Source organism: Aulostomus chinensis, chromosome 15 (genome assembly GCF_037954235.1).
Source record: "Aulostomus chinensis isolate RoL2024-O1b breed Wild chromosome 15, RoL_Achi_v1.0, whole genome shotgun sequence".
Taxonomy (NCBI): domain Eukaryota; kingdom Metazoa; phylum Chordata; class Actinopteri; order Syngnathiformes; family Aulostomidae; genus Aulostomus; species Aulostomus chinensis.
The window spans coordinates 9,916,995-9,940,287 of record NC_141334.1 but is presented as its reverse complement, the minus strand read 5'-3'; the positions used below and the strand labels follow the sequence as shown (position 1 = coordinate 9,940,287).

At 42.7% G+C, this 23,293-nt stretch overlaps 1 protein-coding gene across 2 annotated transcripts; it reads right to left on the bottom strand.

Moving 5' to 3' along the window:
* Positions 1–334: 334 nt before the first annotated feature.
* ssh2b (slingshot protein phosphatase 2b) lies at positions 335–22,086 on the bottom strand. Of its 2 annotated transcripts, XM_086227088.1 has the most exons (15): positions 21,832–22,086; positions 16,906–16,949; positions 8,283–8,395; positions 8,074–8,138; positions 7,867–7,988; positions 7,713–7,778; positions 7,558–7,623; positions 7,240–7,434; positions 6,230–6,323; positions 5,990–6,118; positions 5,571–5,617; positions 5,097–5,243; positions 4,748–4,948; positions 3,496–4,534; positions 335–3,190 (listed from the first exon to the last, which is right to left on the bottom strand). In XM_086227088.1, exons 1-15 carry the CDS (start codon positions 21,892–21,894, stop codon positions 1,964–1,966), a joined length of 3,618 nt encoding a protein of 1,205 aa, XP_086083214.1. In that variant the 5' UTR covers positions 21,895–22,086; the 3' UTR covers positions 335–1,963. The 2 variants fall into 2 exon arrangements, with proteins under 2 accessions (XP_086083214.1, XP_086083212.1); XM_086227086.1 differs by lacking the exons at positions 16,906–16,949; positions 21,832–22,086 and adding an exon at positions 12,047–12,386.
* Between the last annotated feature and the right edge of the window lie 1,207 nt (positions 22,087–23,293).

Sequence of the window (23,293 nt, the reverse complement as noted above, 5' to 3'; positions counted from 1 at the left end):
ACAGGAATGAAAAAATGACCAAATGGGGGGGGGGGGGGAGAGAGAGAGAGAGAGAGAGAGAGAGAGAGAGAGAACAGGTACCAACCATCTCCTGTTGCTGCAGGTTCATACAACCTTCACTGGTGATCTGAGACAAACAGAAAGCAGCTGCAGCCTGGATTTGTGCTCCTCCTCCTGCTTCTGATCAAGCAGTAACATTGAAGATCACACTTGTTGCACTAGTTGGTGCAAACATAATAAATATTCTAACTTGTACTTACCAGCCACCGATGCATCTGGCTGACATAGCTGTCATCAAGGCAAAACCTGACCTTGGAGACACCTGAGGTAGCTGGAACCACAGTAGGTGGTCCGGTCCGGTGCTTGGTCAAAGTCAGGGGGACACAAGTTTTGACGTTGGTAGACCAGAGGACGGAGATCATATGAGTGTGTGTGCGGGTGATGTTTGTTGAGGGAATGGGGGGCTTGTCTAATAGAAACAAATATTTACACTTCTTCAGTTTTTAAATAAAAGAATTTTAATAAGACACACACATACCCAACAAATGCTCACTACTTAAGCATGTTCCCCAGGAGTAGCAACCACACACACAGATAACCACATTTAAATTCAAAAAGGGAGTAAAGTGCATGTACGACAAACCTCCCTGTACAGACGTTTCTGATAGACTGCAGAGAAGCTTCACTTGCCAGTCACAGGCACACCCCTAAAATGTGTACAAAAGTGACAATGATAAGTTAAAAAAACAACAACAAAAAAAGAATACACTCACATGGTAAAATTGTGCAACACAGTCACACTCAGACACTGACTTCAGACAGATATAAAAACAGGACCGGTTCCTAAAATCTCAACACTTCAACTCTCACATTAAAAGAACATCTGAAAACAAAACAAAAAATAAAACGAATAACTCACAAATACACACTCTTCTTTTATCTCCATTTCCCGACCTCAGTCTCTCTCTCACACACACACACACACACACACAAATAAGTCTATTTGGAGTGGCGTCAGGACTGTGAGGACATGAGATGAGTTTGAAGAGATCGTTTCCAATTGACTTTCCAACCTGATATTTGTGTGCAGGTCAGACTTGGTTCAGAGGTAATGAGTCGACAAAGCACCCCCCCCCCCCCTCAAAAAAAAAAGACAACAGCCTCGTCTCCTTGCGATTAGTTTCAATAAACTGCCGACAACTACGTAACCGCTGATGTTCCTGTCACCAGCTTGGGATTCACCCTTCAACTGGGGATCATCATCACCATCCAGTTAGCTCAAATAAGCAGAAATCAAAATGATTGACATCTCCTGGTGGCAGGAGCTCTTGTGTGATTTGATGCACTGCTGCCAGCAGCCCACATTTAACATCAGTCAAGACAGCAGAACTGACTTCGACGGGCATGAATATCGGTGCAAACTACTTCTGCAAAATGACTCAGCATTTCTAATCATTTGGTGGAACTGTTGGTGACTTTTGCGTTGGTTCACTACCGTCTCCGATTGTACCAAATGAACATTTGAATACTTTCCTTTGCATTAATCAGCACAGTTATGAAAATATTGAGGTGAAGAAACGTGAAAACACAAGATACATTCTATCAAACATTATTAAAACTATCAAGTAGCGGGAAACGACAGCAAAGATGTAGAGTGAATATGTGCAGGCTCAGTTGCTGCTTTTCGAATGACTTGTTCTGAATTATACTACAGTGTTCTTATAAGCAGACTTTCCTGTCAATAAAGCGTGTTCTTCCTGTTGCCCTTGCACCCAGACAGGCCTCTCACGGAGGCTCTCTGAAGATCTGCAGGGGAAATGATGCGGAAACTACTGAATATATCCTTTAAGGCAAGAGGCATTGGTTTGTTTTGATCAATGAAACAATCATATGCATCCAATTTCTCACAGGTGCCTATGATCCCTCTTCTCTGTTACACACACACACACACGCACAATTGGGGCTACATTGTGTGATACAGGGTGCTAACAGTTCTTTTCTTGAGTCGCCTCAAAGGGTGAGTCCTTCCGTACTGATGCCTTGTTTGAGCAGACAAATGCAGAGAGTCTTGGCCAGAGTTTGAGAGTTTGCCGAGCGGCAGATTCTGATCTGATGGAGGAGAGACTCCTGATGAGGTGTCGCCAGCGTCAGAGAGCCTCTCCACACCACTTTCCAGAACTTTAGGCTGCTCGCTGGCTGAGGAATGAGAGTTGTGGACCCGTTGCTTCTTGGACTCATCACCTACTGTATGGACTGGAGGTTCTGCTGACGACAGCACCACAGGGGAGCGGCTGAGCTCCCATTCAGTCAGGTCATTGGCAAGCAGCTCCAAACAGCCCAGCTTGGCCAGAGAGGCGGAGCGCTTCATCAAAGAGGGAGGAGTCAGCCCCGCCTGGCGAATCCTGGCTTCCACCTCCCTGACCCTCTTTTGGATACTACTTCCTCGCTTCTGTGTTGTTCTAGCGCTGAGGCCAAAAACCTGGTCCACACACTCAGTCTTGCAGGCCCCGCCTACACTCACCTGCTGTAGAAAGGCACCCAGCTCACACAATGTTTCCCAAGTCTCCCTCATGATAATGTCACCATGGGGTCCCTCAGTGACGCAGCCCCAGTCTGTGCATGACTCCAGTTCTGTCACCCCCTCCAGACACAGGAAGTTCACAGAGGCAAAGGCAGACCGAGTATCAGCAGACTGAAATATGTGTGCTTTAGTGCTTCCATCATTATTTCCTTGTGCTGCCATCTCTACTACATCACCACTCTCCTTCTTCCCAACATTTCCCCCTTTCTCTTCCTGTGCAGTGACAGCAGAGGTGGAATGCACACTGGGTGGACGCCACTGGGAGCAGGAGGAGCTTCTGGAGAGGGAGGGTGGAGATGAGGACGGCGATGGAGCTTCATGCTCCTGTTTCATTCTCTGTTCTAGCTGGCGTGTAACACGCCGCACAGAACCCCTTGTCCAATCACTGTAGAGACGAGCAGGAGCCGCCTCGTCCTCATCTTTGTTTTTCACTTCCTCTTTAACATTCAGAGCTTCCTCCTGTGAAAGAACATCTCTGTCCTCCATTTCCTGCTTTGACTTCCTCACTTCCTGGCCTTCATGGCTAGGCTGGCTGAGAGGACCGAGAAGTGACGCATCCATGTTCACTCCAGTTTTCAGTCCTGTGACCTGCACAGGGATGGTGATTTGCTACAATGGAAAAACAGAGAAAGATTAATGTCAAATTAAGTAACAGCATATCCACAAAAATATTCTGAGAGGACAATCAAGTTAAAATGATATAGCATGAAGTTATGCCTTTAAGCCACCAGGTGGCATCCTTCAACTCAAAAAGCCCAAAGTAAAACTATTAGCACAATCCCATTAGCGGAAAAAGGAAGTAGCAGTGGCAGGTTTAATCAACTTCCAAATCTCCATTTTCAGATGAGGACACTGAGAGAGTCAATCATGGTGGTCTTTTCAAATGAAAACAGTCCTGTTAACTAGATTCTTACCTTTCTTCTCTCCTCCTCCTTTTCTGCGCTTTCAGAGACCTCCTGAGGCAGTGGTTGCTGTTCCTTGTCACAGCTCTTCAATTGGGGCAACTGCTGCACTGCAGCACAGTGAGTTTTACTATCGTGAGTCATTTCCTTGAACTTTTCCCTGGCACTGAAAAAGTTAATGTGATCTGCAGTGTGGCCAAACAACACTGGATTGTTTTGTGGAATGGCACTGGGGTAGCTGATAAAATCACTAGTGGAGGGCGGATGGGCTTCTTGACCATCCAAGAACGAGCCACATATCTGTAGCTCACAGTCTGGTTTTCTGACAGGCACTGGTGCAGGCAGACTCTGGGTCTGTTGTGTGCTTGGCGTTTGTGTGGTCGTGGGCTCAGGCACTGGCGCAAGTGTTGGTTTAGTCACAGGCAGAGAACAGGACACCTGTGGTTCCATAACCTCATCTCTGCAGGCTGGAGCAGGGGATGGAGCAGGGGAGAGGGGGAGGTGGTGAAGGAATGGAGGTGGGTGAGGCTGGCTCACCAAAACACTTTGTGCAACAGTCACCATATCTGTCTTTTGAGGCTCAGGCACCACAGTGGCGGCCCTTGGCTGGGAGGGAGGTGATGACAGCTGCTCCTCAGAGTCACATAAGCCGTTAGAGAGAGGAGGAGATAACGGAGACACAGAGGCAGTTGGGGACTCAGGACAAGGGGGGTCCAGCTGGCTGATCTGGGCTACAGCAGAATGAGAAGGAGCCTCAAGGCTTTGAGCTTCAGCATCACCTGATAAAGCTGCCACCCTGTCAGAGGATGACGAGCAGAGCTGATTGGACTGGACGCCAGTATCTGACTGACTGGCTGAGTGTGCTGCTTTGTTGGTCCCCAGTGACTCCAGCAGCTCTTTCACTGAGGGACCAACTGGGCCGCTGGCCTGGTTATGGGGGTCGGAGCGGCCCAGGCTGTGCGGTTGGGCGTAGGATTTAGACAGCGGCTCATGATGCTCAGACAGGTCGCTATCAGAGTGAGAACGCCACAGTTTGTTGTGCCTCTGCTTGCTACAGGAAAACACAACACAAGAGAATGGTGAAATGTATGTAACATTCATAAATACCGATGAAATAGAAAATGGACTTTTCACATAGAGATGCTGATCTGAAATAAACCTCAAATCTCCACTTCATAATATTCGCTGAGTCATGTTCATGCTCTCCTTCAGCAACAGGGAACATTTCAGCTATGTGTGCCTGTTCGTCTTGATGTGTGGATACCTGGCCAGCAGTATGCCCTGATACTCCTCCAGCTGTCTCATAAAAGACGGGTTGGGTTTGGTCACAGTTCGACGCTCCTTGACATAATCGAAGGCTTTCTTCAAATCCCAGCCATACTCCTTCATGGCGTAGGCGATCACTGTGGCTGCAGAGCGACTTATTCCCATTTTGCAGTGCACAAGACACTTGGACCCAGATTTCCTGATGTAGGATCAAGCAAACACATCAAAGGTTGATGTGAGGAATACTCAGCGGTGACTTGGTCAAGTTTTTATAGGACACATGGAAGCAAAAACAACATCAGCAGACCAGAGGAAAAAAAGAGAACATGTAGCAGTGGGAAACTCACTTGGCTCTGGTTATAAACTTGTAGGTGTCGTTCCAGTAGGCCAGCAGGTCAGTTGCCTCCTCATCATAAACACGGATGTTGTGGTACTCAAAGACACCAGGGAAGAAGTTATCGATCTCCCTGGTTACATTCAGGATGTACTGAACCCTGCAATTTGAGACAAATTTGAATTACCATACTTTAGAAGAATTACAGTAAAAATCCATGTTAAACTGTAGGGCAAGCAATGGGCTTGGATACAGAACAAATGTTTAGATAAATTAAGGTGGACTGATAAAAGTGAACTGAACCACTGACCATATAATCTAATAGACATTTAGACTCATTTTCACCAGCTTTCTGGCTTCATTTCTTTTTTTTTTAAACTTCCAAGGACCTGGAAATGGACTCAGGACTTATCAGTTCTGATCTTACTGACTTCAGTATAGATTCTAGTGCATCTGTGCGTTTTGTTGGTTTTGCTCCCAGCCTTACCCGCTCTTCTGCAACTCATCTAAATTGGATGCATTCCACTCAGATCCCTGTAGGAAACAAAAGCAATCCCAGTTCAGGGTCTTCAAATGAGCTTTTCATGATGCTTAAATCCTGTAGCAATACAGGCCCTGTATCCACTACACACTCCAAACCAAACAAGAACTAAATACCTTTAAATTGGATAAAACTCCCACATACTATTCTACCAGGTTGTCCAAAAAACATAGATTAGGTCTCATCCATCATTAGCATTTATCCATTTTACCTTGAAGTAGTGATGAATTATTTATCTATAAGCACAGAGACTATTCTTCTCTGATCTTTTAATTGACTTAAGAGACAGCTAAGCTCTTCATCCTTTGGATTTCACTTTAACGAGACCCGTGCTTGTTGTCAGATGCAGCAGTAAGTCAACCTACCAGGAAGACATGATCAAAGATCTCCGTTGGACTGTCCATCTGACCCAGAATGACAATCATCTCATTGTCAATGAACTCCTTGAACTCTCGCAGGTTACATGTCATGTGCATTTCCAACTCTGTTCGGATCTACGGAACAGAAACACACACAAAACCTTAAAAAAAAAAAAAAACAGTCATAAAGGAAGAAAGAGTTCAAGTTAAACACAGACACTGAAACTATCTGAGCATGTAACTCACCTCTTTGCAGGTGACATTCTCGAGGTCTTTCTGCGTCATGATCTCCCTCAGGCTGGTTTTGATCTGACGCTCAGTCAGTTCTCGTTCTGTCGGTCTAACACATTGATATATGGTGGAGGAAATAAGACTGAGTCCTTATATGAACTGCTACTGCATGCACACACTGACATTTGGAGGAGAAATAGGAGCACTTTATGGTTTGGGACCCAGTATATTACACTACTGGTGTGTTCCGGTTTTATTTATTTAAATTTGTTAACAATATTGAAGCATATCTTCATTAATGTAACAGCAGATGCTCATGAGGTGTCTGTTATACATGATGCTTTGTATTTATTCCACCACCTCCAGAATGGTTCAACAAATTTCCTCGTATTATTTTGCCACGACCCAATAAACCCACCTGCAGTACTATCTTGGCCCTTTAAACACCATCACAACTAGACTGGCTTTGAATTCAGGAGAGTTAGACTAGACTATGTCTAAAGCTGGACATAGACGGTACAATTATAGAAATTTCGTTTAATTCAAGCTGACACCGTATGATTCTATTGTTTGCCATGTAAAACCAAAGCTCACTATGCATGTGCTCACACTGTAAATGCTGATCCTCAATCCACAATGTGGGTGCTTACACTGTACAGCTGTAGGCACCCGTGGACCCTTCTGTCTGATGACAACTGTCCATAAAGGTTTGATTGAAAGCTCCAATGAAGTTGTTTAAGTCCTCTTAGAAAAAGGAAGGTGAAGTTGTTGAGGTGGAATAAGTTGTTTTTTTCAAAGAGAGTGTTGAAGCCAGGGTTTCTGTCGTCCATGTCTGTCCATATCATTGGAGGAGGAAACACATCAGACAGGCTTGCATGCTGCTGCCGCAGCTCTTTTCACGCCTCTCACGACATGGCGTGATACCGTAGCGCATTCAGATGCCATTCTCCTCTTGGCATAATGAGACGAAAATAAGAGAGAGAGAGAAAAAAAAAAAAACAGTCATAGAATAATTGGATACTTACACATCAGAGAACAGAACGGGTGAATCAGCGCGGTGCGACTGCACGTCCTGCATGGCATTCCACTCGTTGATTCGAGCCTGGTCAGAGGAGACTCTGGTTTGATAGTAGCTGACCCAGGTGAGGAACAAGCTGCCAGGGAAGTAGTTGTTACATCGAGCCACCTCGCAAGCTTTATGGAGTGACTGGAGGGCCGACCTGTGAGGGAGTGAGGTGAAAAGACAGATGAAGGGGAGAGTTTAAGATGGGATATTATATCAACATGAATGCTTTCAAACAATAAAGGAGCAGACAGCGTGCGTCTCCCAGAGTGTGACTCACCACATGGCCTGAACGGAAACAGGCTTGAAAACATGAACTCTGTTATCAGTTGACACACTGAAGCCCCTGAGAACAAGAGGAAAGGAAACAAGGTTCAAGAGGCTGTCAGTCATTTTAACTGTGAATAAAAATGAATAATCTGGGAATTTCCATACCCGTCTCCATCCAGATGTATCAATGTATCACTCCATAAGGGTAACACCATGCCTACAGAACATGAGCTGAGAGAGGGGAGAACCTCTCATGTTATAACTTTATTCGCAGTGATAAATCAGTCACATGGACATCTTCGCTGGCTTCCTGTCTCACCTGTCTACAGGACAGAAATCCATCCCCAGCACCACACTCTCCTCGGTGTCCTGACGGCCGTTGGTTGAGACCACCACCATGTAGCGCGTGACCTGAGCATGGACACTCTCCAAACGGACAGCCTGGAGTAGGAAAAACACAGTTGGGTGTCCTGACAGCAAACTGATAACAAGTTTTTTGCATGCGCTGGCGTTGGTATTTACCCACCAGTTTGATGTTATCCTCTGGTCTGAGGACAGTGAACATGGTTTGTAAATGCTGCTGGATGTCTCCTGGGAACATGACGGGGATAAAAATGTCAGATCAGCAGAGCTCCAAGCACATTGATTACAACGTGCATCATTTAACTGTTAAGAAAGAAATGATTTTCTTTAGATGTCACATGCTGGGTGGTAGTGAACATCCTCTGACCTCACCTGCATGTTTGCTGCGCAGCTGTGAGAAGCGAGAAGCAGAAGAAGCAGAGGAGCCATTTCCTCGAGGTAAGAAGAGAGCAGCTCCTTTAACTGTCAGGAAACTTTCACTGATGCTGAAAAGAGAGAGAGAGAAATTCCAATAAGGAATAAGTGAATGTAGCCTGAAGAGTCTCTGAATCTTGAAATGCCTTTTCAGCCTTCCTGCTGGTAAGTTTCTATTTCTGCTGGTTGGTCAAACACTTGTTCAAAGCTTTCATGGCATATAAAAAATATTGAATCACTTTAATAGTTTGTGAACAAATAAATTTAAATAATGAGCACAATAGAAGATGTTTCATTCCTTATTTTTTATCATTATTTAATAAGCATTACTTTTGTATCAGGCTCAGCTTGACTTCTTGTTTAGTGTTTATTACAAACTATGGCTGTGCTAACATGCTGCAATAAGATTAGCGGTGCAGCGAATGTGAAGTTCTGGGTCGGTAGTGATGATCAAAATAATTTGTCCGATAGGTGAAACCATTACTGGCTGACTGAGTTTTTGCAGAAACTGATGTTTGTTTATCTACTAAATCAACATTATAAAAAAAAACATTAAAAAAAAAATCAACACATAACTACTGGCCACCGCTGCCTGTGAATGCCATCCTATTTGCTGATAGTTGTCACCAAGGTGAATATATATCGGTGCATCCGTCCCTAAAATGGCACCCAATATCTGTGTTCCACTGTACTCAAATGAAGCCTCACACTTTGGTGCAATTAACACACTCCAAAAAAGTTATATAAGAAAAGTGTGTGTTGAATAGGTTGCAGTCCTGTGCAGCTGTGTGACTTCTCTCCTTGTGTTGTGTCAGCTGTGTGCAGCACATTAGCCGTTTTTTTTTTTTTCTATTGTAAGAAAAACAACCCGGTGCTGAGTATTCAATATGAGGGATTTGGTGGTCTACAACATGTTTCAATCATGACCTGTGCTTTCTGAAAAAATACACAGGATATCCTGTAACAACATCTTGTATTAAACAATAATAGACAAACTTTGATGAACGTACAACTTCAAGAGGTCACCTGGTTCCAATAACATGTCAGCTTAACCGTACGGAGGAAAAACTAAAGGGAAACAGGTAGGTGCAATGAAAAAAAAGACCAATCACCCAGTTCTCTTATTCTTGTTGCCACGACCCAATAAACCCACCTGCAGTACGATCTTGGACCTTTAAACACCATCACAACTAGACTGACTTTGACTTCAGTACTCACTAAATATGGCCACAGACGCAAAGTTGGCTGGTTTAAATATGCAGGCACTGGATTTATACTCGCCGCCAAGGATATAAATTATTATCTATGAATAGACATCTATTAGACATCAATAAAAAGACGTCTATTAGACATATATTAGCAGTTATTTAAACGTCTATGTTGAGGTAGGATGTTATGTGTATGACTATGCTTCTGTATGATTTTCAGTTTGTTGTAGTAACCACTGGGAACCCACCAGGGGTCACTGTTGAATTCGTCTTTTGCCTTGATGAGCGAAGAATAAAAGACGGATGTTGTTCTCCAGAGATCTCGAGTGATTAGTACGTCAATGGCTGCGTCCGAATTGCCAAGTGGCAACCTACGTCCTACCGCTACGATCTACCGCTACAGCCTACTCCTACAACCTAAACACGGCGGCACCATTCGGACACCCTAGAAGATTGGTGGTGAAGCACGACCTCTGCTGGCAGAGCAGATACCGCAAATAGGTAGACAGCACCAACGAAAATCCCACCTGTTGGCCTGACTGTCGTACTGCACTCCACTATGAACGCACCTTTCAGTCATTCTCTACTATTAAGCACATTAACGCACCTGTAAAGGTGTGCTCACACGCGTTGCGTTTGGTGTGAACACACCTTTAGTCATCAACAATGAGTGTAAATGTTGGTGTTGCATAAGAATGGGAGACTCTTGGTGGCAAAAAACTTGGCTTGCGCGTCCACAAGTTTTTAGGGGACGAAGAAATCCGCGGTGCATTGTGGGCCATTCGAAGGATGCACCTGAACCGACCTACAATGTGGGCGTGTTTAGGCTGGAATTTAGGTTGCGAAGTCGGTCGCTATCTCGCGCCAGTTGTGGTTTCGGACAGCCTCCGACCTACTTGGCAATTCTGACGCAGCCAATGTTCCCTCTAAACTGAGCGCTTGCGCAATCGCGCAGCGCTCGCACATATTCAGCGCACAAGAAAATCTATGCAGCGCCTGGACTCAGGCTGCGTAGCCTAAGTGAGCCGTGTGGTATCGACTGGACACCTGACACTCACTATCATAGCATTAGCAGTGCTTGCACCGTGGAGGCTAGCAAGCTAACAACAGTGCGGCAGAGAGAAGAGACGGCGACGGTAACAACAAGCGGTTGAGTTGGAAACCCTCGAAAATATTAAAAGTAAACTAATAGAAATTGCTGCTGTACTTTGATTGTTTTAATAAGCCGTGTACCTTGCTATGCTCCCAGGTGTTCAACAGGTATGATACTGGTGTGTGGCCACAGCGTGCACAACTGAAGTTGCTCACATTGATCCTCAGTGTGCTCAGGGAGCTTGTGTGTATGCCAGACACATGAGAAATTAGAGGGAACAATACTCGCTGCCATTCCACGTTCTCCACAGTGAAAGGTCTTTGGGTCTTTTTGTGTTAGACAAACACTAGTAACCCCAGCCTGTCCACATTTGACACATGGCTGGGCGCAGAGATACATATAGGTTGAGGCTAAGAACAAACAAGACATCCAACTCTGCCACCATGAGGATGAAGAAGAGGGACGCTGCGCCGTTAAAAAACTAGACAGCAGGAACGAGAACAGCAACCAGCTCAGCTGTAGAATGGGGTCATTAAAAATACTTCGAAAAAGAAAGTCACACAGACTTTAACTAATACATTTCTTGTTACGGATATATATTTTTTACTGACGTAACACAATTTCTATTGCGGTGAATTCAAAAGTGTTGAGAATTTCTTTAAATTTCGGGTAATGCTGGACACACGGCATTCATCTCAAGTTCAAATATTTCAAAATTAAACTTTCCATGTCAAAAGCCTGTCCGCCCTCCCCGACAAGAGAGAGGGACCGACATCAACGCTGGGAAATGACCAAAACTACATGAAAGCTGTGACCATCCTACATACCACATGACATAATGACAAATAACTGAGATGACATTTGGATAGAGTCCCTCTGATGACCCAGTGGGGAGTAGTTCAGCTCTGCAGTGCACAGACATTCACACATTTTAGATATTAAGAATGCCTTGACTTGGTTGACTGATGAGATAAATGTCACTTTCCTTGTTCTTGTTTGCTCTGAGGAAGTTTTAGTCACATTGACTCAAAAGCAATCCGTCTCAGGTAAACTATCAGGTACAATGTGTGCCTTCCTGCAGCCCCCCCCCCCCCTAAAGATGCATTTAAGGCACATCTAAAATGTTGGGAGAGCGACTGTGAGAAGGAGTCAAGGGACCTGGCAGACAATTCTCAAGGAGAAGGGAAGCAAATCTCTTCCTGCAAGCCTCTGACTTTGCTGCTGTGCTGTCATTTCCTTCCCATTGAGTCATCATGGGAAAACCACAGCTTTGTCTTACAAGATTACTGTAAGTAAAAACTGAACCCAAGGCAACGCAGGTGATGAGGGGACTGTCCAAGCAGGAGGCAGTGAAACCACCTAAACATGAGGAAGCTTAATTCCATATCTTACTGAATGTCAACCAAAAGTTCTCCACTTACAGCTGATAGATTTCCCCTTGAGAGATCACGGCATTCTCGGTGAAATGCGGTCTCATTTTCACCCCGCAGCAGGCGCAAAAGCTCCGCGGCGCGGTCACAACACCGGGAGGCATCGCTGCTCAGGCGGCGGGTGCAGGGCGCACAGAGGCGGATCGGAGTTAACAGATAGTCGCTCTTCAGCTGTGGAGGGAGGGACACTCCGAACTGTTTGTTGGAACGCAGAATAGCTGCTATATCCGTCAAAATGAATCGTTCAAAGCGCGGCAATACTGTGTTGATAACCGGACATAGAGACGTTAGGCACTAGCCAGAGCGGAGCAGGTGCTCGTCACATCTGCTCAGAAGTAGCGTTTGATTTGCTGCGGCAGGCTGCGGTAAATCCAGCAGCCGGAGGGGAGGAGACGCGCTCAGTTACGGTCCAATCGGTCAGAGGAGGGGGGAGGGTTCACATCAATATTACCGCAAGATTTATAACGACGGATTGGTTTATAATTTCCCCCAAGACGTTGCTAAACATCATCGGGATGTATGTTTACTCTGCTGCAACCGGAGAGAATACTGAAGATATCAGACCAACCCGAACTGCCTTCCTATGGTGCAGCAGTGCTACAATGATCCGAGTTCACCAAAAAAAACAAACAAATAAGCGGATTTTGGGGATAAATGGAGTGAAGCTGATATAAAACAAAATGGTTTATAAAGCTATTTGAGGGCTACAGGTGACAATAATAAAACATTCTGGAGGGTAGCTTAAACTGATAAGAATTTACTCCTTTTCAGCAACCACCATATACAGACTGTTGATTTTGTATGAGGTTAATATGGTTCATAGTACATGTACAATGTAAAAGTACAATAACTAAGTGTATTATACATATATATATACACACAGGAGTACCACTGGGGAAATTCATTGTGCACGACCTGCAATACATGTTAATTTATTTGAAAACTACTAACTTGAGATTGAATTTTAGCGCGATTTCCAAAATATTTGGGACTTGCAGTGAGGAAATGATGAAGAGGAGAAGTCAAATATGAATCACTGAGTTTATTGACTGAAGATACAGGTAGAGGATGAATGGCAGTGACATAAACAAAGACAGTTTCAGTCTGATTGTGACAGACTCAGCTTTTGTTGCTGCATGAACTGTGGTTGATCATATCAGTGAGAGTACTGAGGCAAATATCTACTTTCCCATACTGGTCTTTCATATACTCCCAGTGGTAGATGAGTGAAACTGTTGTGAAACTCGTTCACTATATTTTCTCCACTCATTACTTCTTTTAAGCCCATCAGCTTCCATGCTTACATAACAATGACGATAACAACCTTCAAGTTTTCAGCCCACATTATGAGAATGAAGCACAAGATTTAGTCTTTCATACATGCAAGTGTCATTTCTGTCTCCATCACCAGCCCTTCTGACAGTTTCCAGCAGCAGTAGAAACCTGTCAGCATAGCTTCCATGATGATGCTTTTCCTACTTAAGCGTTAATTACTCCCCGTACCCGCAAGGGCATCCTCTACTCTATGCAGTGTGACACAGGTCGCATTTGTGTTGTGGTCTGAGGGGAAAGGGTGGTGACAAAGTTGTGAAACCAACTCTTGTTCCGTAGTAGCCTTTAGGGAAAATTCTCACCCCAGTCAATGACACCTGACACTTAATGTGCTGCTGCCGCTGCTGCTTCTAGGAACACAACAACAACAACAAGGCAAAAAGGATTGAGAAATCATAAAGGTGGTATCAGAGGTCCTGTGAGTGGAGGAGGAACCTGATCTTAGACTTGGTCATGCTGCTTGTTGATTCCTTACTGGATTGATTAAGATGAGAGGATAAACTGAAGGCCACCTCCTGACTGCCAAGTCATATCACAGGATCAACATCGACTGCAATGTTGTTTCCCTGTTAGGTCCATGTGTGTAGTTCCGTATAAGCATGCCTGTGTTGAGTGATTATAATGCATTGGGTTGATTAACTCCATGGTGCGAATATATACACAATTTACATTTTTTTTTCCAGTGAAAACTATCATTCACACAAAATATTGAGTAATAATCACAATATCTGTCAAAAATAATGATGTTGCTCATCTTCATTAAATACTCACTCTTTCAACAGCTGCTTAATCATTTCCTCAGCTTCCTGTCAACTCTACATGTCTCAACTGCCTTTTTTTCTTGTCATGAGGTACTAATTGTTTCCTGCCTCATTATTAATGACTCCTAGACAAACACTGCCTATGATAAATCTAGACATCTTTATAGAGCGAACAGTGTTCATTGACATCTGTTGTCGGGCTACTGAAGGTCAGTATTTTGTGTTTTCGATCGGTGTGAGTCAGGTAGCAACCCAAATGTTTGTGTCTGGTGTTGGGTCCGTCGCTCAAGTTATGTCGGTGTCTGCTGAAATTCACACCATGGCATGACAGCGGATGAAGTCCAGGGTGAAGTTGTTACATGTAGAAAGACACTGGACACTCATGTGTTACTCTCATCCCCAAGTATGAAAACACACAGTCACCTTAGTGACCACAACACACAACTGAGGCTATACAACATGTGCTGCACCCATATATTCATATGAAGTTCACATAATGGATTAGCACATGCTACCATCGTCAGTGGAGGGTGTTTGCATTAAGAGGAGATCAACAGGCAACAGAGAAATGTATTACAGAACAGACAGAAAAAAAGATATTCTGTCTTAGAGGCACAATGAAGTGAAAACCACAGTATGAAACCAACGTCCCTCCCACCCAGACACGTATTATATGACCACCCATCTGAGTGTAGATGAAGAGATTAGAAGAGAGAAATCGTGACAAACTATCTGTCTCCCTCTGATTTCCCTCTTGTGGGTACACTAATGACAATGTAGCTTGAGCTGACGTCACTGGCTTAAATAAGCAGCACTGCAGTGTGTCCTGCTGACGCACACAGACGCACATCATCGCCACGGTCTCATTCCAGTCTGAGGGAATGCTGCTACCTGTGTCGGGGATCAGCTCTACTGCAGCTGTATGACGCAGCACACAGACGGAAATGCTGCTGCTCCCAAGATTTGAGGGCATTATCATCAATTCTATTAAATTTAATGTGGTAAGACTACACAGCGGCTTGGACTTACAGCCCAAACATAGAAAGCAATAAATGATGCCCCTGTGGTGCACCACAGAGCCAGGTACTGTGAATGTAGACAAAAGCTGAAGTCACAGGACCCGAGTCCTCCTTTGATGCCCCAAAACCTGTTCAGAGCTGAGATATCAAGCAGTTTGAGGTACCTTAATTCACACAGTGGATGTACCTGCATGACCCTTACACCTTCACAATACAGCTGGTTCCTAGAAGTCAATATTGTGTAAAATCCTGTTTGTGCCTTTCCTTTTTATTGTTTGTATTTTTAAGTAAGATATGTTAAATGTCCTGGGCAATCGATAGTTAGGAACTGAAGTAGTAAGGGCTTCCACTGACAGAACAAAAACAATGGTCAAAAATGTATCTAGGTAAAATAATAAGACAGCAAAAGATTAAAAACATGTGAAAAGTGTGTAATAATAACTGGAAGTGCAGATGGGGAGCGCATACCTGTGCTGAGGTATGATTTCCTGAGACATCGATCAAAATGTCAAAGGTTTTGTTCGTGGTGTCAAATGCATTAAGTTTAAAAGGCCATCCTTTGAATTTCTACCCTGAAAATCAGTGAGTCTTTGGGGCAGTTGGAGGTTACTCCTGTCACATGAATGGTCACGGAATAAAATAAATATTTGCTTACATTCTGGCATAAAATTATAACTGAAGAGTAAAAAAATCCAGGCTGTGATTCAGGTCATCATTTGGGTCTTAGCTCAAGCTCCAGCCCTCCAGAAAGTTTTGTTAAATTTGCCCTGGTAGTTCTTGTGTTATACTCAAGTCAAGCGAAGGAACTACCCAGAAAACATAACCTCCTTGACGCAGTTAAAAGTGATCAGTTCCTATGTCTGTACACACACACACACACACACACACACACACACACTATATAGATTTCACTCCCAGCTGCACAAATACAGACAGCCATCTCAGTTGGATGGCACACAGCTCCAATGACCAAACAGACACAGAGGCGGTCAGACTTTGGGAGGGGCTAAAAATCTGCCCCTAGATAGCAGCACAGCTCCCCCTGACCCACATTCACAGATCGAACTCACACAGTCCCTGCTGCCCCCTATTGGACAGCCAGGGAATGACAGCTAATTATCTCACATTAGATGATTTCAGTGGAGGAACATTATTAAGAGGATTATCACTGCATTAAAATTCATGCATATCCAGAGCAAATAACGTTAATGGGCACTGGAAGTGAATTTGTGGTTGCTGGCGGACAACAAACAGCTGTAAATGCAGTTGAGTGAAACAGGATGAACCAGATTCCTAACTCCAGTTCAACGCCTGAGGCAACAAGGGACAGCACAGGACTGTGACGTGACACCAGCAAAGGAGCTCTTTGTCAAATCACAACAATGGAGGAAGGAAGTCCTACAGGGTCAGACACATGTAATGATTAATCCTCCAGTGCTACTTCATGTAAAGTGCATTTTCACCCCTGTTCATCTAGGTCAGACCAAATCAAGTCAAGCCCGCAGAGGGAGAAGAACAGAGCGACTGTTGTGATGAGGCATGTGGCTCCCTAACACTCCAGCAGATGCTCTTAATGGAGGAGGGAGCTCTTAGGACTGTCACTTCATCCACATGTGGTTTATAATATCAAAAACTCACTACATTTGTGTGTCTCAGTGTGAAGTCATAAGAATGTGGTTTTTTTATGGGTGCTGTCAGAAAGGGGGATTTGAGACAGAGCCGGGTTTTACAATCTTACCTCCTGGGCTGAGAGCGGCGGTCATCCTCCCCACTACCAGACTCCTGTAGTGATCAAATGAGAAAACTCGTTTAATAATGAGGAAGTACAACAACATGGATGGATTCTATACAGCAATAGGGACAGAAAATAACACTAATACAGACACAGTTATTTCATTTTGACATTTTTGGAATAAAGAGAATTTGTTGAACTAATCACTTTAAACAACGTGTTGCAATTCATTTACACAATTCACAATATTCAAATGAAAATACACCATCCAAGTTCCTCACAGCTACTTTTTAGTTATTTTGTGTCGTGAAAAATTACAAATGATGCACAAAGTAATAGTTGATAAAGAAGAAAACAACAATTGTTCTCTTACAAACTTTCAATCCACTACGTTATAGTTTGCTTTATTTTTAATAAGTGGAATTATACAGCGTTGATCCAAATAGTGATCCAAGCTATTAGTCAAGAAAACTGCATGGAGAGATTACAATTTAAATGTAGCACAGCAACTACCATAACTAATTGATTAGTTGGTCAGAAGAAGATTAACCATCAACTATTTTGATGATCTGTGATTGATTTCACTCTTTTTTCAAGGAAAAATTTCAAACATTTGCTGGTTTCAGACTCTTAAATAGGAGGATTTCCAGCTTTTGGAAATGAACAACAGAAAATTAAGACCTTTGAATTTGGACTGTTGGACTGACAAAAGAAGCTATTTAAGGAAGTAATTTTAAGCTCAGAGTATTTTTAGTGTTTAAATGCTGTACAGATGAAATGACTTATTGTGAAAACAATCAGCAGATTAACTGATGAACATCACTTCTAATCGTTAAAAAGGCAGCATGAATGAAAATGCCTACTTGTTCATATTGGGTAGAAGGGTATAAGTGCATTTCTATATTCACACAAAAAGCACAGTAAACACAAAGCTGTCTGAGCAGACACAGGTGGAAAGATTTCAGCTTCAACTCAATTTGTTCACTCTGCAGGAAAATGTAGGTTTCACTGCGCCCAGTCAGCAATTTAGCTCTGGCTATGTGTCTGCATAACTCCAGTTACATCAAGGCAGACAAAGACCGTTTTGGAGAAGAGTGGCAGAAGTTCAAAAACACTTCCATTTGCTAAGCTAGCTTGTGGCGAGTCCGTCCCTGTGGTTCTCACCTCCCTAATGCACACACAGAGGAGAGAAGGGGATCTATCTTCTAGTCTAGCTCTGGGGAGTAGCGCAAACAAGTATACTTCTTAAAAAGCTGGCGTGTTGCTATAAAGTGTGGCCAGCCATCAAACATATTCACACAAGAACAAGTCAGCAACAAGAAAATAAATAGGAAAAAAAAAAAAAAGCCAAATCGCAACTCCTCAGCAAACAATGGAATGTGACACCCTGCATATTTACAAGGTAAAGATTAGCGGCAGATAAAGAGCTGGTACTTACACCTTAATGCCAAGTACACATAGTGTTTGCAGTACATGAATTGCTTAATAACATTTAAAAAAAAACATGTACGGCTTCATAAAAAGGCACAACTGGATAAGAGACTGATGAAAAGACACAGAAAATAAGATGAACTCAGACAGAGCCGCCTCATAGTCAGCACGTAGGCTCAGGCTGGTCAGGAGGTGATGGATGAAGTATCTTACCAAAGCAGTTCCTCTTATCATTCTTCACAAATCAGTGCTGTGTATTTCCAGTTGACAGAATTTAACATTGTGTTTAGTGACTCTTAATGATCCAGTATATATGTTGCATCTGTGTGGTACCTTTTCTCTGCAAAGCACATTTCTGCTGCTCACAGTTTAACACTGTATTGCAAGAATCGGTAGCAAATTACCATTACATGGGTTTGTAAGTTTAAAGTGGACATGAACAAACCGCTCATTGTGCACACAGAAACAGAGAGATGAGATATCTCTACATGTACTTTTTAAGATTTGACATGAAGGTTTCAGCTCTCTATACATGCCTTTGTATTTTAGATTATGGTATAGCACACAGCCAATGTTTAGCTAAGGAAGTACACAAGTTTTGCATATATGGAAATGTCAGGGATGTTTCCAAAGCTTATGAAAATATGCAGGCTGGGCAAGGATCTGCAGGGCCAAAGACAAGCCTGTACTGCACTGGAGTCACAAGTTACTGCTGAGAATATCTGGAATCACCAAGTTTAAACTAGTAAAGAATTCACCCCTGAAGGCTAAATAAATGTGTGTGTGTGCGTGTGTGTGTGTAGAATGCATGTTTATTTTGTCTAAAAACATACTTATTAGGAAGCGAACAGATTCAGGGGAGGCTGGAGTCTAGACAAGTTCAACATAAAGTTGTGGAGGAAAAAGAGAAAAGTTACACAAGAGTTCACATACACACATCCCATGACAGCGAGACACAGGAAACCAGACATGTATGTGTTATCACTACATGAGTATAAAGACTGAAACTTGTAAAAAAAAAACACAAAAAAAACTATTTCCACTTGAAAACACTTCATATCATTCATGGTCCTGACCTGCCTCACCTTGCAAATAAACACAGCTATGAGCTCACGTTTCTGTCACGATGGAACACGCTGATTAATCAATATTGTGATAACTGGGAATAATCCAGCTATCGAAAATAATCTGATGTAACTTGTTTAAATGTTCTTTAATAATCTCTGAAATACCTGAGTCAGTCTACAGTAGGACTTCTGTGCATTTCACAACATGAAGTAAACATCCGGTCATGTTTTCGACACGGTGTCTCTGACAGGAAAGTGAATTTGTCAGGTACTTCTTGTTTGGGTCACTTCTGTTATTTCAAATCACATTCTTAAACATATATATTCTTTCCTATTGATGAGGTATAAGAGGTTAGTATACCTCATTTAACTGAGCATGAGGTTTGTCTCTGCTTCACTCAGAAAAAATGCACTCCACCACTGCTGCCAACAACATCTACAATATAACATCTGCTTTCTTCCTCTGGGTTTTCAGCAGTGCGTCTACACGTGCAGATTAAAGAAAAATTAACAAAGAAATCTGATTAATCGATATATGCACTGAATAAAATGGAAAACGGAGGGAAATAAATCAGGAATAATAATAATAATAATAATATTAATAATCTGGTAATTTGAGAGATCCGGGAATGATTGTTTTTTTTATTGTACAGTAAAATCTGTTGCCCTTGTACTCCTTCATCCCGATTTCTTACTGTGACAATCTTAACATTCTTGTTCTATCTACCTTTAGACAGTCAGTCACCACAATTTACCAAAAATGTGCATGCCCACACAGACAGTTATCATTAGGACTACTATTACTTGCAGAACCTGCTTTACTGTGAAAGATACAAGGGGTGGTATGGACAGGGCCCCTCTCAAGGCCACAGCAGAGTTTGTGACTCAGTTAGGTGTAGAAAGTAATACTGCGAGACTTGGTGAAAAAGTCATACTGCAATGATTTGTGCAGTACTGTGATAAATTAAACAAATGGTATCAAGAGTTTACATGCCTGGTTATCAAGAAAAATGCATACAAATTATTGATTGTTATTAAATGGTCATTTCTCAACTCAATTTAGAAAGCATATGAAACAAAATCAAATTTTTGTGTACTACCGTTTTAAAACTAACAACGCTTGTACTAGATTCAATAAAGAAAACAAAAGTATCTTTTCCAAAAACATTTTTTTGGAATTACTGTTCAAAGTCATACAACAAAATTTGTACACATTATAAATACATAGGCTAACATCATAATTCCATTATGTATGCAGCACCAGTAAGTATGGAACCACTTCAATTCTCACACAAATTCTTAGTCATAGTGTGGCATTTTATGCAATCAGTAATCTGATTTTAGTGGGTTTGCATGATGTTAGTGTATTCAGAATTTTACATGAATTTCTCAACCTGAAGGCAGTTTGCCATCACATTTATTGTTGCAAACCCATGCACTTTACGGCAACAATAAATCTCAACGGGAAATCTGAAGAAGTAGTTTGAATTACGACGTGAACTATCACACAACACCACCATGATTTAAAGGATCTAAATCAATAACAGCCGCTTGTATAGTTTTGGTCTATTGTTTGGAATACAGAGAGTATACACCATTACTTCCTCTCTCTTACTGATTGTGTTCTCTGTTTGAGGACGCAAGAGGAGCAGAGAATAGCAACAGGTAATCCACCTGCACATCTGCTTTGCATGGTTACAATCCTACTTTCACCTCACAAAAAGAGGAAGAGGGTGGCAGACATGCAAAGAGGCATGTTGACAAGGGACAACGAGTATGGGGAGTAGGCAAAGGCAAAAGGGGAGATTTCTTGTCCAAAACCTCGTTTACATGCGATGGCAGCAAGCACACAGTAACAATACCAGAGTTCACATGTGACTCAGGCCACCTATATGAACCGGAAGTGCACGAAACCTGTCTTAATAAGAAAACCCAGCAATTTTACCAAATAGATAGCCAGTGTTGTTGTGGCACAAACGGACAGGAGGGACGGTGAATATGAACTACATGATTGAGGAACTTCGGATGTTTCCGTCTTGGAGAGTGAAATAAGTTAGCTGACTGCCAGATGAACCTTTGAACAGGCGGAAATGGGCAGAAATGTTGTCAACAGTAGAGTACAATTAAAATGCCGGTTGCTCTCAAACAAGCAAACATTGCTAGCGGCTTTTATCGTGTTTTCATTCAACAAAACCATCTTCCAGTAGGTTAATTGAACAGTGAGAAACGACGCGGATTACTCTTAACTGAAAATGATGAGCTGCTATATTTCACGCATGCGCAGGAGTACAAAGGCAAGGCACTTTATGACAGTCAGCAACCGACAAAAAAGAGCGGAAATGAAGCCAAAACCCGCCGATGATAGCTAAGAGATTTGGGTTGTCGTGGTGTTAGTGGCGCGAGTGGAGGAGGGTTCAACAGAAGCGGCTCTTACCGACACACAGGGGCTGGAGCTGGTGCTGGGGGTCGGTGAACGCTGCACGGTAACCAGCGCCATTCAGCGACCGGGAATTAGGCACCTGAGAGGAAGCGACAGCGATGAGACAAGCATTTCGAGGGGAATGAAATTCAGCTGAGCTCTAGTTATTGGTCCTCTCTCATTTTCCCTCTTCTTCCCTCTGGTCACAGATATTTGACTACTCCCCGGCTGTTTCCTCTCTTAGCGTCAACTGCGCATGCGCAACTATCCTTGGCTTGTCAATTCTCATTAACCGTGTGAGTGCTGGACCTAAACAAAGCAGTTATGAAGTGTCAATATTATACCACCGATTGTGGTACAATATATTAAAAGAGAAGATACTCAAGATCTCCATCGTCAAGAGCTAACAATTGAATTATTATTAATTTAAGTTCACCATATCTAAGTGCAAGTACATGGGTTCTATCAGATTAAAAGTACTACTTAAGTAACAAAAGAACTCAATATAAGACAAAATCTTATAATTGAATTCATGTTCATTGTGTTAGTAAAAGTACATTAGTCATATCAGAATAATAGCTAATAAATCAACAAAAGAACTGATAAAATGTAGAATGGCTCAGTATGGAGTCGAATGTTTATCATGTGTTCGAATTCTCTAAAACCTATAAATGAGCAGCATTTCAATGTTGAGCCAATTTGAACACATGATTCTGTCTAGTACTTTTATCTATGGGAAGTATGACAATCTTATATAGAAAATTGATCATGCAATTTACATATAAAATGTTCAGTTTTCATATGAGTGTACATACATACCTGTATTGATAAACTGGGGTTAAAAGAGTGCTGTTGGGAGAATCAACCTTCAGACTTAGGTAAAGATGACTTCTGACTGGACTCTCCAGAGTGATGTGACCTTTGCAACCCAGCATGAGGTTATCTCTTTGTGAATGTAACTTTTTCAAATATTTCATGATCCATGAATACCCTTTGTGGAAGTGGAAGGGATGCCTATAGCAGTCAGGAGTCATATGGATAGGATTCACATGGTCGTTCTTGTACATCTATGAGCTTCACAGGAGAAGATGCAGTACTGACCAAAGCAAAAAGTTTGGTGATACCTATCATACCTCATATCAGGGCTGCCTGTCTGAACCTGTGCCGCTACAATGTTATCATCCCTGCCTGAGGCCTCAAATTAAGGATAGCAGCACCTATAGCCTGCCACTAACCGCAGACACTCACGCTGTGTCATCAGCACGTGTAATGCAGCTCAGATACCAATGCACAGAACCGATGCACAGCAACAGTGCTACCTCTGTCTTTACAATTTATACAAAAGCTTTTTACTCATAGACTCTTACCCATAGACAATATCTGCCCGAGTCACAGCAAAATGCTAAAAATCTCAGATGAGGGTGGTCATTTCCGAGGTCAGGAGCCAGACTAAAACAATGCACAGTAATCCAAACCA

Excerpts from the sequence above, each read along its gene's own strand:
- ssh2b (XM_086227086.1), bottom strand. The coding sequence starts at position 12,159 with ATGCCTCCCGGTGTTGTGACCGCGCCGCGGAGCTTTTGCGCCTGCTGC. Across the intron at positions 7,435-7,557 it reads GTTTCCGTTCAGGCCATGTG|GTCGGCCCTCCAGTCACTCC; the intron begins GTGAGTCACACT and ends ACTCCCTCACAG. Across the intron at positions 5,618-5,989 it reads TCTTTGATCATGTCTTCCTG|GGATCTGAGTGGAATGCATC; the intron begins GTAGGTTGACTT and ends TGTTTCCTACAG.